This window comes from Hemicordylus capensis, chromosome 6 (genome assembly GCF_027244095.1).
Source record: "Hemicordylus capensis ecotype Gifberg chromosome 6, rHemCap1.1.pri, whole genome shotgun sequence".
NCBI classification, from domain to species: domain Eukaryota; kingdom Metazoa; phylum Chordata; class Lepidosauria; order Squamata; family Cordylidae; genus Hemicordylus; species Hemicordylus capensis.
The window spans coordinates 57563717-57578305 of NC_069662.1; the positions used below are offsets into that span (position 1 = coordinate 57563717).

At 44.4% G+C, this 14589-nt stretch overlaps 1 protein-coding gene across 8 annotated transcripts in view; it reads right to left on the reverse strand.

Annotated features, from left to right (window-relative positions):
- The window catches only part of LOC128332031 (uncharacterized), a 59003-nt gene extending 45135 nt beyond the window's left edge, over positions 1-13868 (reverse strand). For 4 of the 8 annotated variants that reach the window (XM_053266223.1, XM_053266218.1, XM_053266217.1 and 1 more), the window contains exons 1-6: positions 13550-13868; positions 10466-10525; positions 7489-7560; positions 5824-5904; positions 1112-1183; positions 227-301 (exon numbers count right to left, since the gene is read on the reverse strand). In XM_053266223.1, coding sequence (XP_053122198.1) covers positions 227-301; positions 1112-1183; positions 5824-5904; positions 7489-7560; positions 10466-10525; positions 13550-13830 — 641 coding nt within the window. In that variant the 5' untranslated portion in view covers positions 13831-13868. The remainder of the gene's footprint in view (positions 1-226; positions 302-1111; positions 1184-5823; positions 5905-7488; positions 7561-10465; positions 10526-13549) is intronic. The other 4 variants (XM_053266219.1, XM_053266221.1, XM_053266220.1 and 1 more) reach the window with 4 other exon arrangements.
- Positions 13869-14589: the final 721 nt, after the last annotated feature.

Consider the following 14589-nt stretch of genomic DNA (forward strand, 5'->3'; position numbering starts at 1 on the left):
GCAACTTGGTAGCAGTGTGAGTATTGGTAAACCGTCCTCCTCGCAGGAAAAACTACAGCCTCTGAAGTTGCCCCTATCTACCTACTTGGAGGGCTGAGGAGGAGGAGGAGGAGGAGGAGGAGGAGGAGGAGTGGGTTAGAGCAAGGCTGACTCCCTGTTTCCAGTTGTCTCTTTTCTTTTCTTGTTTGGCAACCAGCAAAAGGGAAAGGGTGTACATAGTACTTACAGAGTCTTCAATTGCTGGGAGGTCTGGAGCAGGTCCTCTAATATCTTTGGGGTCATTTCTGTAGAACTAAGGTTTCTGAAATAAGGACAGAGAGTTTTTGCAATGCCAATGCCAGATATCATGAGATCCAACAGAGAAAGCCAGTGTGGTGTAGCAGAAGTAATGTCTAGGGAGACCCAATTTCTTGAAGCTTGTTGGGTTTGCTGCTTTCAAACCACACAATTCCACATCAGGCAGAATGGAAAAGGGAGAAAGCATCATGGCTTAGCTCTGGAGTACTGTTTATTCAACAGTACTAAAGAAAAGAGTGCTTCAAAGCACATGCAGGGTGTATTTCCTTCACCACTGAGTAACCAGCTTCAGCCTGCCCTGAAATCATGCCTCCGACCAGCAAGCTGGACCTCCAGTACCAAATGCATGAGGGCTGATCTAATTTATTTGGTGATGACACAAAAGCAGCCTGCACATGATCAAAGGAGCTTAATTCATTATCATTAATTCTTATATTCCAGGCACAAAATCTTGGCTGAAAACAAACTTGGCAATCTGCACATACTTCAAGAAACTCTCTTTATTTATTTATATTATTATTATTATTATTATTATTATTATTATTATTATTATTATTATTATTATTTCATACATTTTAGAGTTGAAGCCCTGCATTAAAAACAGGATACAGGGATGTGCCGTATACCCTGCATATACTCAGAGGCACTTTCACATAGTCAGAAATGTACCCTCAGATTTTACCATGACAAAAAAAATATGGGAAAGGTCTGATGAGTTCTTCTGGACCACACAGTGGCCCTGAAGAGGAGTGTCTGTCCAAGATGCAGAAAAATCAGTGATCATGGTAATAACTAATTCATTTCTGGTACTTACAGAAGCTTCAGTGAGGGAAGCCTGTAAAAACTGGCATCATCAATGACTTTCAGCGGATGATGGTTGAGAACCCTGCAGTGGGGAGGAATTAGACCCATTGGTTACAAGCTTAGCAAAATGCGGGAAGGAGCTCCAGGAGGCAGGGGCGGATGAAGCCAAGTCAAGTCAAGTCATGTTTATTTATGGTCACAGACCAAAATTTACTTACATAATAATACACGTAATATAGTAATAATATATACATAATATAATCAGGATCATGGACTCATCCTAATCAGCAATTTCCCGTTAGCATAATCTGATTTACCATCTGTTTTCTAGCCTTCTTAGCTGCCTCACAGAACTTAGCAACTTTAAATGTTACTTCCTCCTTCTGATCTGAGAGCAGATAGTTGACGTAAAATGCATCTGTATGCCCTGGGAAATCAGTCAGTAAGGAGGAAATATAACAAGTTCATAAGTCCCTATTAAAAAGACAGCGGAGTAAGATATGAAAGATAGACTCCTGTTCTCCAGAGCCACAAGGACATAGTCTTTGTTCTTTTGGGATCCCTCTAAATTTACCTTCTAATTCAGCTGAAGGTAGCACATTAAATCTGGCCAATGTAAACATCCTGCGATATTTAGTGATAGTAATCTTACCCAGGTAATTCGCAGGTTTAGTATTATACATTTGTAAACCTAGGAAAACTTCTTTAGAATTAAAGATCGATCAGTCTGCATTTCCATATCATAGATCCGCTGCTTTAATATCAGTCATGCTTGACAAAAACCCATTTCTAATAGACCATCCATGCTAAAGCCATATAAACTTATTTGGCGAGATATTGACTGCTTCCAGCTAGAATTAAATTTATCAATAAAAATTAAGTGAGCAAGGCCTGTAGAAAAGAAAGACAATCTCAACCAGAAGCTGAGAATGGAAAACCACATCCAGGCTTCCATCTTAGGCATGCCAGTTTCCATCTTCAATATTACATTGGGAACACATCTAGGGATCTGTAGAATAGATCTCAGAAAGTTTGTCTGAACTATCTCTAGTGGAGTGCAGTTAGTATATGGGCCCAACTGCGACCCATAAAGCAACCGAGATCAGGCTTTAGCTGTAAATAACTTAAGGGCAGCTGGTACAAATTGAGCCCCATCTTGGTGGAAATATGATTGGATGGCCAATGCCGATTTACGTGCATTTTGGGTAACATATTGCAGATGTGCTTGGCGTTTTGTAGAGGCCTGGAAAACAACCCCTAGATATTTAAAGGTCTTAACCTGTTCTCGTTTATGTCCAGCCAAAGACCATTTCAAGGTCTTTGGGTGTTTAGCAAAGGCCATAATTTTGGTCTTGCTAGAATTGATTTCCAGAGCATATTCATGGCAAAAATTAGCCAGAGAGCAAAGCGCTCTACGGAGGCCGACAGGAGTCCGAGATAAAATTACTGCATCATCTGCATCAAGCAAAATATTAACCTGTCTACTGGCCAATTTAGGTGGATGGAAAGATGGATTAGTAATAATATCCACAATGGGGTTAATATAATAATTGAAAAGAGCTGGGGCAAGTATACAGCCTTGCCTCACTCCTCGAAAGGTAGGAATTACTTTAGTGAGGATTCCAGCTGAGCTACATCGAACCTTCAGACGTGAGTTCTTGTGAAGTTTATATATTAAAAGTAGCAGACGTCGATCAATAGAGGAGTTAAACAGTCTCTCCCATAATTTATCTCTGGATATGGAGTCGAATGCTGATTTAAAATCCACAAAGGCAGCAAAAAGAGTGGAACGGGGTAGATTAGAATATTTCTCCGCTAGATGTTGTAAGACTAAAGCATGCTCAATAGTAGAATGATTGGCCCTAAAGCCTGCCTGCTCATCAGCCAGCACCTGCTCTTTGTCCATCCAATCCTGGAATTTATTAAGTAGGTGAAATGCATATATTTTGCCAATAACATTAAGAAGGCTGATAGGGCGATAATTAGATGGCAAATGTCTTTGGCCTCTCTTATATATAGGAATTACAATTGGCAATCCCCATTCACTAGGGGGCGAGGTCGTCTGATCAATTGCTGTAAACAGAGAGGCTAATACCGGCAGCCACCAATCCATATTATTCTTGATGGCCTCTACCGGCAAATTATCTGAGCCGGGGGCCTTACCAGTTTTAAACTGATTCACTATTGAAGCAATCTCTGTACATGTTACTGGGGTCCACTCAGCTAATAAGTTAGGGTCCAGTTCCTGTTCTATTTGTAAAAATGCTGTAGTTGCTCCCTCTCTAGCATATAGAGCACGGAAATATTCAGTCCATTCTCCAACAGGTATATAAAAAGATGGCGGGGAAGGTCTGAATTTAGAAGAGAATGATACCAAAGACCAAAACAAAGACACGTTTTTAGCCTGTGCGGCACAGATAAGACGCTGCCAATCTAGCCTTTTGGCCTCCCTTCTTTTTTTTTGCAAGTAAAATTTTATAAAATATTTTTTTAACAATCAGATCTTGAGAAGTGACCTGATTAGAGTTAGATCGATAAAGATTGTAAGAGTTAATAAGATCCGTTTTTGCTGCACGGCATTCGTAATCAAACCACGGCTGGGAAAATCCAGCACGGGGCTTAGTGTTTTTAGAATTGTTAGCAGTTAAAATTGGGTAAAAAGAGCATACTAGATTATTATAATTTTCCATTAAAATAGGACTATCTGTAGCATCTGTCATCTTAGCACGGTATTGCATGCAAGCCTCAGTCTTGAAGTGGTTAGTAACACGTTCATTTAACTGAGAGGTCCATTTAAGTCATCTGGGCTGGGGGCGGATGAAGCTATTTGCCGCCCATAGGGGACCATAGATTTTCCGTCCCAAGAAGGGTTCCCCTTTACAAGTAAAGGGCTTGGGGGGGGGGGATTAAATCTACTTTTAAAATGTTTTCAGCCCATTTCAGGCCTTGTGTGCATGTGTGCAGAGAGGCCCCCAAACCCGACCTGTCATTTGAGAGGTAGGTGGGCCTGTGGGAGGAGCTCTCACCGCCACCTCCACCACCATCCTGCCACATGCATGTACGAAGACGGCCTGATGACCTGTCGTGATTTGGGAGGCAGGCGGGCCCACTAGGAGCTCTCGCTGCCTTCGGACAGCGGCGGTATAACAAGTTTTCAAAGTAGATTCAACTTTCCCCTGCCCCCCAAATGCAAGTGGCAGAGTAATGTCACTTGAGGAGTAATGCTACTCCTCAAAATTTGCCGCTGTAGGCAAGTGCCTTCTTTGCCTATGTGTTAATCCACCACTGCCAGCAGGTTACAAATGGCAGGCTAGTCCAAGATACAGTATGTTGTCGTGCCCCAATTAGATGCACTGTGCAGATCAACCGTCTCTCCTCGGTATCTTCAGAGACACTGGGAGGCAAATCCCATGTGTGTGTTTGTGTGTGTATAGCCCAATCCAGATTGGGACTGTAGTGGGGCTAAAGGGTTAGAAGCCCCCCCACCCCACCCCCAACGTAATGATCCATTTCTAGACCAGCCCCACTCCCACTCCCAGGTGCTCATTAGATAATAAAAAGCAAACACCCCAGGACCAAACAAACATGTCAACTGTGCTGTTGAGTCGGTGTTGACTCCTGGAGGCCACAGAGCCCTGTGCTCGTCTTTGGTAGAAGACAGGAGGGCTTGCTAGTCAAGTCATTTTCCTGCCGCGTCATGTGGTTTAGCCCAAGGTGTGTGTGGGTAGGTGGACCAGCAATGTGTTTGTGAGCTAGTGACTTTTGAGGACTGAAAGCCCGCCAGGCACACCACACAGGCCCACAGACAGGCAAGAGCCTTGTATGAGCTACATCCTCCCTAGATTTGATCAGTGTTGGCCAGATCACTCGAGCTGGAGGCTTGCTGGTGGCTCGGGGACAGGCTGCTGCCCTTGCACATGTGCCAGCCATGCCCCCTGTATCAGCGTCAGATGCACACCGACACAGGGAACATGCTAGCTCTGGGAAGGGGGGGCATGTGGCTAGGGGGGACATGCGATGCCTTCTCTGCTCCCAGCCAGCACTTTGTTCGCCAAATGGATGCTTTCTTCCTCTCTCTCTCGCTCGGAACGAGAGCTTCATTCACTGGCTAGGTGTAAGAGGGGGTGGGGGACACCGTGGTGGCCCCAGACACAGTGGCACAGGGACATTGGTCTCTCCTTGTCCAATGGTGGCTACATCCCTGGGCCAGATGCTTAGTCAATCTCCTTCTGAGCTGATGCCTACATACCCACATCGCAGGTTTTGACGCATCATTTTCGAGCCTAGGTTTCCAGCCCTGGCATCAGCGGTTAATAACTTCTCAAAAGAGAGAAGCACTGGAGGAAGCCTCCTTCAAAGCTGTAGCTTCTGACTGAAAAACCCTTTTCTTTAACCTCCCATATATCCAGGCAGACTGTGGTTACTGAGTGGCAAGAGAGCTGCTCCCCGCACAAGTTCAGAGGCCCTCTTTTCATTATACACCGCCTAGAGATTTACATATCTCTACCTATCTATCTCATCGCTGTACACCGGGAGAGATACATATCAGGCAGTATAAAAATATGATAGATAGATAGATAGATAGATAGAGCCATATGCTACATCTTCTAGGGTTGAACTCTGCCATTCAAGAGAGTTGGGGGGAGGGGGTGAACCCTACCTGGGGTCCAACAAAGTACCTTATTTAACAGATTGGCTATTTTCACATTTGCATTCACTTACATCTTGAGCAAAAACTGCATTCCATGCCGGGCCTCGAATGCCCCAGGAGTGAGCTTCTCAATAAGATTGCCGCTGAGGTCTCTGGAAACAAGCATTGTGCACAGGATTTTGCAGTGTACAAAATAAGCATTACATTTTAATATTTTTAAAAAGGTAGATGGGATAGGAAAAACTATCTTTCCTTTGATATTCCTGTCTGATGGTAGAGGTCAAATTGCTACATGAAGCCCCTGCAGCAAAGTATGAGGGTGGTGTCCTTTCCAGTGGGGCAGCTGGCCTTCTCAACTCTTCTGTCCAAAGACCCTTTCCTAACTCCCTCAGCTAGTCGTGCTCATTCATCTCCTGTCTGAAGCTCCAGTGCCTATTTCTAAGATGAAGAAGAGGGCCATTGTTTAAGCTGGCCTGGAAGCCAGGCTCTCGGACTCTGGCAATCTTGGGCTCACGGGAAGCCCTGCCTTCTACAGATGCTCAGCAACACTTTGGTATGACTTCCCATTCCCCAGGGCTCAGCTCTGGCACTAAGAGTAGTTCGTTAGTTAAATGTATAACATCTTCCACAAAAAGATGTTTTCAAGGCAGCAGTTACAATGAATAAAACAATTTAAACACAGCAGGGGAAAAAAAAACCCCACAAGATTAAAGCAGTGAAGTGGGAGAACCAGTGTAGTGCAGTGGTTAAAGCCCTGGACTCGGACTGGAGGGACCTGGGTTCAAATCCCTGTTCAGCCATGAAACTCACTGGGTGATTCTGGGCCAGTCACTTTTCCCTCAGTCTAACCTACCTCACAGGGTTGTTGGGAGGATAAACATTACCATGTATACTGCTCTGGGCTTCTTAGGGAAAGAGCGAGATATAAATATGCAAATAAAATAAAATTTCAGAACTAGGCAGGCTAAAAACAAGTCAGCTGTTATTTCAAAAGGCCTTGGAAAACATAAAGGTCTTTGCCTGGTGGCTAAAGGACAAGGAACATAGGAAGCTGCCATATACTGAGTCAGACCAGTGGTCTATCTAGCTTAGTATTGTCTACACAGACTTGCAGCGGCTTCTCCAAGGTTGCAGGCAGGAATCTCTCGCAACCCTCTCTTGGAGATGCCGGGGTGGGAACTTGCGACCTTCTGCTCTTCCCAGAGCGGCTCCATCCCCTGCGTGGAATATCTTACAGTGCACACACTTCTAGTCTCCCATTCATACCCAACCCTGCTTAGCTAAAGGGGACAAGTCATGCTTGCTACCACAAGACCAGGTACCAAGTGAGCCTTCTCGCAGAGAGATTTCTGTAAACAAGGCATCACATATGAGAATAGATTCCAGGACTGAGATCTGACTCAGCCTTGCTTTTAGAACTCTGAGCGCAGTCCAGGAAAATGTAAAATCGTGATAAAGAAGCACATGCACAGTACACAGCATCACTCAGCAGTGAGTAACCCAACCCCATACAGACCCGGAATTATGGGCCAAAGCGTCCACACTTAGAAACTGTGGCCCCTAGCAGCAGGCCTGACCCCCAGAACCCTCGTCGTTTTAGAAATGGTTGTGGGGGGCAAACTGCTTCTAGGGCAGAAGCTTGGGAGATGGAGGCCCAGAGCCTCAGGGTGGAAACCTAATCCATCCGTGCTCCCCCATCCCATCCCCATTTTTTGTCTTGATGCTTAATGACTTACATAAGCTGCACAAACGGGACAGCTTCACGTGAATTCATCTCAATGGTCTGGATTGCATTACTTGACAAGTCCCTGTTTAAAAGAGCACATAGCAATGATTAAACTAGGGAGACTACAAAGGTGTGTCCAGCTCCACCTTTCTCACTCAGCTCATCTGTTTTGTCTTTTCTCATCCACTGCCACTGGCCTGGACTGGTCAGCTTTAATAGAGGTCAAGAATCTACCAGTAGTGGCTCGTGAAGCGCCGCTTGGGGGGGCGGGGGGGGGCGGGAGGCATCTTTAAGGGGAAAGAAAGTCGCTGCTTATCTCCACAGCGTGCCTCCCAGCAGCCCCTGCAGCGGGGAATCATCACCACCACTCACCTGGCTAATGGCGGGGCTCGGCTCCCTTTATGCCAGGTGAGTGGCGGCGGTGATTCCCCGCCGCAGGGGCTGCTGGGAGGCATGCTGCCGAGGAAAGCAGCAACTTTCTTTTCCCTTAAAGATGCCTCCCGCCGCCCCCCGCGGCCCGCTCACGAGCCGCTACTGTGTTGGAAATTCTCTGTGGTGAGAGAATCCCTTTCTCATTAGAGCAGAGTGCACAGAGGCACAACACAGCAGAAATTTAGTTAGGCATGCGTGTATGCTGAGAGTAAAGTAACCTGGAGCCAATTCATAGTTTCAAATCAATATAAAAGGCATTTATTAAGGAACTCCATTCTAGATAGGAAAGTGAGGAGTTAAGCTCTCTAATCTATCTATCTAGCTGGATGCAGATGGATTCTGCATCTTCTCTGCACACATGGTACAGGGAGAGAGGCTTGCCATGTTGCAAGGTAGAAGGGCAGGTAGGGAAGAGAGAGAGAGAAAGGAAGTTAGTCCCTAAGAGTAGCAATCTACATTTCAAAGGGATAGTGTCAGAGCAGTGGAGAAGGGATGACCGATGTCTTGACGCTCTAGCCCTCTGACTTACTAGTCTGTCCTCCACTGTCTGAGACAAAGAGACAGCGCAAAGTCCTTTAACTTCCAACAATCGACACAACCCCAAACTGAACAGATCTTCCATGCTCCTGCTCAGAACTGCATGTATGGGTGTCCAGTTTGGCTTTGAGGCTCAGCAAACAAGGCATTGCTAGAAACTTGGGAGCCTGGCGTGAGAATGTAATTCTCCCCGAGTTTGTTTCAATTCTGCTCTGTAGCCTCCATCCAAATAAAACGATTTGCACACCTCAGTAGTGTTGAAATCCTCACTGCCAACTGACCAGAAAGAAAAAAAACTGCTTGGCCCCCTCTCATACTCGTAATAGCAGCTTGGTCTGCAGAAATTAGCAGGTGAAGCATTTAATGGCATGGAGACAAATATCATTACCTGCAAGGTCAGCAGAGCAAGCACTGTTAAAGGCATAAGAGCAAGGGCCACTAAGAAAGCTGGCCACTCTCTCAGATATCATGTGTAGTACAGTTAGACCCACTGATTTCAAATAGAGCGAGGCATTCCTGACTGTCAGGAGGGCTGATGTTAGCAGTTACAAAGGAACTAAAGGGAAGTGGCTGCAATTCAGGTTGCGATGAGAAAAAGAGATAATAATCTCTCTTGGCCTCCCACACTTAGCCAGCTCCCCAACATATATAGGACATCCCCAACAGCTCACAATTCTTCAATTGGTTCTTGGCAACTGTAATCATCTATGTTTGGGTTGAGATCTTAACCATACCTTATTTGGAATTTCCACTGAAATCAATAGAACAAAATTCTAAATAAACTTTAAAAAGAAAGAAAGACTGGAACGTTAATAGTTTTTTGTTTTGTTTTTTGTTTGTTTGAAGTTCTAGAGCCATACAATTTCATTCTAGAAATCCACACTAAGCGACAGTTTGGTTTACACCCACAAAGAAGTTTAGTGTTAATCATTCATAATTGGTATGGTATGTATAATCTCATTTACCCTCATGATGACCATGTCAGGGTGGGTCACTGGCAATCCCATTTGCTGAGTCCATTTTAACTAGCAGGAAAAGCAAAGGCAAGAGTAACTTGCCCAAGGTCAAACAGTTCGTTTGTGCCAGAGCTGCATTTTCTAGATGGAAATCCAGAGTTCTACAATGCAGGATTGCCCTGTCTAAGCTGGAAGGGGCCAACTTCTGTCTTCTCAAGGGCCCATCTATTCCCCAGGTGGTGGTCAGTATGGCCGGGAAAAATATGAAAGTTGGAGTATATTTTCCTGCACAACCTGATCCCATCATGAGTGGGCAGGCTCCAAAATAAAGCTGGTGTCATCTAGCAGAAAAGGCTCCCTAGATATGAAACTGATGCATTCAGACACAATGTTGCAACATAACGCTTGGCAATGTAACATTCATGCACACAAGAACTGCACAAAGGTAGTTGCACAAAGTGGAAAGAATGGTTGTCAATTGCACAACCCTGTTTGCACAATTCTTGCATTTAGTGAAGCAGTGCTCTTGTGAAACTGCTCAAACATTACACGGCAAAGCACATATCACCTTGTGCAGTATGTCAGCTACTAATGTGTTCTAGACATGCTACATCCAAGATCAGAGACAGATGTAATTGCATAGAAGAGTTCTGTTTCTTATGAGTTGAAAAGATTGTTATTTTCGTTATGCAGGAAACTGTCAGCAAACCTTTTATCATGATGAAAATATTGTAAGGCCACGTAAAAATTGCCCTGGGAACTGGCAACAGTTCCAGTTGGCCATCTTTGGTCTCCATAAGTAGAGTCAACATATTAGCCACTTTACTGCAAGACTCGACCGAGTGCCAGAATAGGTTAGATAAGAACCTTATCATGACATCTGAAATAGCTGTGTCCTGATCTGGATCATAACCACAGTGAGGGAGGGGGCTTAGCCCATGCCCCCTATGCTGACAAAAATCTGCCCTGCCACCATTTACTCTGGGAAGGAAATCACATATGGGTGCGCAGTTTTGACCCAGAGAGTCAGCAATCACAGTACTCCCAGAAATGAGTACTTACCGATGCGTACGTGAAAGTGAGCCCTCCTGAAGTTTGCTCAAACTGTTGCCATTGAAAGACCTGGAGAGGTGAAGGAAAGTTTGAGAACATCACACAGACAGGATCACAGCCTCTCTTTCTGTCTTAAGGGATTGGGCATAAGCATGATACTTTCATCCTGCACTCAAATTCCAGTCCAGCTGCAGTCATGAGCAACAAGTCTGGACAGAGATGTGCATCCCCTTTCACAGACGACAAAAGGGATCTAGCCAGTTCAATATCCAGCCTGAAGGAGTGCCACAGTGTGAATGCACACCTCCTTCCATGTCAATGACGCGTGCAGAAGGCTGCTTACAGGTATCAATCTCCTTTGCTGAATTGCGATGACAAATCTTTACGACCCATCCATATATTTGGGGTCTTGGAAATTGCATGCTTACATAATAACACCGCACACAAATTCTGAGATTTAAGCTTCTCCATCTCATCTTGAAGTCCCTACCCCCTTCCCCATTCTGAATGGACAGGTGAAACTCGAAAAATTAGAATATCGTACAAAAGTTCATTAATTTCAGTAATGCAAATTAAAAGGTGAAACTGATATATGAGATAGACGCATTACATGCAAAGCGAGATAAGTCAAGCCTTAATTTGTTATAATTGTGATGATCATGGCGTACAGCTCATGAAAACCCCAAATCCACAATCCCAGAAAATTAGAATATTGTGAAAAGGTTCAGCAGTAGGTTCCAGGTGTCCCACTCCAATCAGCTAATCAATCCATAACACCTGCAAAGGGTTCCTGAGCCTTTAAATGGTCTCTCAGTCTGGTTCATTAGGAATCACAATCATGGGAAAGACTGCTGACTTGACAGTTGTGCAGAAAACCATCATTGACACCCTCCATAAGGAGGGAAAGCCTCAAAAGGTAATTGCAAAAGAAGTTGGATGTTCCCAAAGTGCTGTATCAAAGCACATTAATAGAAAGTTATGTGGAAGGGAAAAGTGTGGAAGAAAAAGGTGCACAAGCAGCAGGGATGACCGCAGCCTGGAGAGGATTGTCAGGAAAAGGCCATTCAAAAGTGTTGGGGACTTTCACAAGGAGTGGACTGAGGCTGGAGTTAGTGCATCAAGAGCCACCACACACAGACGGATCCTGGACATGGGCTTCAAATGTCGTATTCCTCTTGTCAAGCCGCTCCTGAACAACAAACAAGGTCAGAAGCGTCTTACCTGGGCTCAAGAAAAAAAGAACTGGTCTGTTGCTCAGTGGTCCAAAGTCCTCTTTTCTGATGAGAGCAACTTTTGCATCTCATTTGGAAACCAAGGACCCAGAGTCTGGAGGAAGAATGGAGAGGCACACAATGCAAGATGCTTGAAGTCCAGTGTGAAGTTTCCACAGTCTGTGTTGATTTGGGGAGCCATGTCATCTGCTGGTGTTGGTCCACTGTGCTTCATTAAGTCCAGGGTCAACGCAGCCGTCTATCAGGAGATTTTGGAGCACTTCATGCTTCCTTCTGCAGACGAGCTGTATGGGGATGCTGACTTCATTTTCCAGCAGGACTTGGCACCTGCACACACTGCCCAAAGTACCAAAACCTGGTTCAATGACCATGGGATTGCTGTGCTTGATTGGCCAGCAAACTCGCCTGACCTGAATCCCATAGAGAATCTATGGGGCATTGCCAAGAGAAGGATGAGAGACATGAGACCAAACAATGCAGAAGAGCTGAAGGCCGCTATTGCAGCATCCTGGTCTTCCATAACACCTCAGCAGTGCCACAGGCTGATAGCATCCATGCCACGCCGCATTGAGGCAGTAATTGCTGCAAAAGGGGCCCAAACCAAGTACTGAGTACATATGCATGCTTATACTTTTCAGAGGTCCGATATTGTTCTATTTACAATCCTTGTTTTATTGGTTTCACGTAATATTCTAATTTTCTGGGATTGTGGATTTGGGGTTCTCATGAGCTGTACGCCATGATCATCACAATTATAACAAATTAAGGCTTGACTTATCTCGCTTTGCATGTAATGCGTCTATCTCATATATCAGTTTCACCTTTTAATTTGCATTACTGAAATTAATGAACTTTTGCACGATATTCTAATTTTTCGAGTTTCACCTGTATATCTAATCAAAACGACAAAAGAGATTTCAGTATATTCTGCATTCATTCTTATTGTATTACCAAATGTCTCCCCCACCCCAAGCTCAAACTCTCTGTGTTGCCCATGCTTTGAAAACTGTATCAATCTCCTTGGCAAATGTAGATCTAGTCATCTCCTCAGCATTCTGGCAAGGAAATATTAGTTCTGAGCTATCTACCCACTTAGGTTTAGCCAAATTTATCATGGTTAACGTACAAAATTGTTGAGAACATAAAAGGAGCTCTCCCAACAGTCCAGCTTTGTTTTCCAATGGAATTCCCTGTTGAATCCCTGGAGGGGGGGGAAACGGACGGGGACAAGGGAATGAAGTTGAAATAGATATTCCTAAGTGGGATGCCTTCAAGTGGTGATTCCCAAGTGTCAGACCAAGTTTGTCTTTGTGCTTCTGTGCGTCTTATGTGTTTCCACCAGCCTCTAACAGCCCCTGGATTCCTCTTGAGGAAGGTCATCTGTGCCAAGAGTTTCTACCCTTAGGTCTCTAGATGTTGTTTGACTACAACTCCATTGTGTTGGCCATAATGGCCTTCACCATGGTGGCCTGGGGACGATGGGAGACAACATCTGGGGTCCCAAGGGTGGGAACCCCTCGATTTAGGCATTGGGTCAGTTTTCCCCTTGTAAACAGAGCACTGGGCTTCCTGTTTCCCCCAGCCCTTTGGCTCCCCTTCCCCATCTATGGCTGTTTTTGTGGTTCATACCATTTATCCTGCGATTCCCATTTCTTTCCTTTTTGAAATTGTTATTATTTAGGTGTAAACTGCTCTGCTTCCTTTGGCAGAAAAGAGGGGTATTAATTTTTTTTTAAAAAGGCATCAGCCAAGCTACCTCGAAATAAGAAATATCTTATCCCACCTACATCACTCCTAATGAAAGGCTCTTCCTAAAAGGGTTCTATCCTCAGAGTTCTGGAAGTGGGGTTTAAGTACTCACAAAAAGGACATCGCTTTGGGAACGGGCACACGGTGGAGTCCAGAAGGACTGGTGACTCTCCAAAGTTTGAGGACTTCCATTGTGATACGGCATGGGTTTGAACAATTCCCTATGGCTGCTGCACCCAACTTATGGCTGTGGTGCCCAACTCGCATAAATAACTGCAAAAAGATCATTAAAACAAAATGAACAGTTGGGACACTGGCAGCAGGGCCCATACTATAGAGCATATCCATTTCTGCCATTTGTGGCACTTGAGACACTTGTACAAGTTGTGCCATTTCGTGCCTTTTTTGATAGCTGACGTCGGTTGGACATAAACCGGTGTCTGCACAGTCTGAGTGTTCCTCAGTGGCGACATCATTTTATCAGAACTCCGAGCATCACAGAACTGCCATGGCAACAATGGAGGCCCAAATGCACAGAGAATCAGCTGATGGGCTTGAGCTATTTGGAGCTGTTTGCTCTGCGGAGAACTGAATGTGAAACTAACACTTGTTGACTGACATACAGGGATCTGGATTGCATAAAGTGATTAGTGTGGTTGCCTTACAATTGGAGATTAGATTGGATTGCCTGGATGTTTGACCTCTCCCAGCTCTATCATATTCATTTTTATTTATCATCATCATCATCATTATTAATTTGATTTCTATACTAACTCAATCTCTACAGGCATGTTAACCACTGAAACAATATTACTGGAACTTGGTTAAGATTAGAAACCTTAACACACAACAAAACCAAAAACATGAAATGTCCACTCAGCATCATTTAGTTTAGCTTATAACCAGGCCAATATCGAAAGAAAACTCACATTTAAATGGAAGAAACACAACTGATTTTCTTTTTAGTAAGACATTTATTAGAAAAACAGAATAATTGGGGAGTGGGAGGGAAAACCCAAGCTTCATTTACATAAATACGTTAAGCCATCTGCTAGGGAAGTATCATTTCATAAAATTTTCACCCCAATCCACTTAACACAATAGAACCAGCTTCCAGATAATATAAAGTGCTTAGGAAGGGGCAGGTGCCCT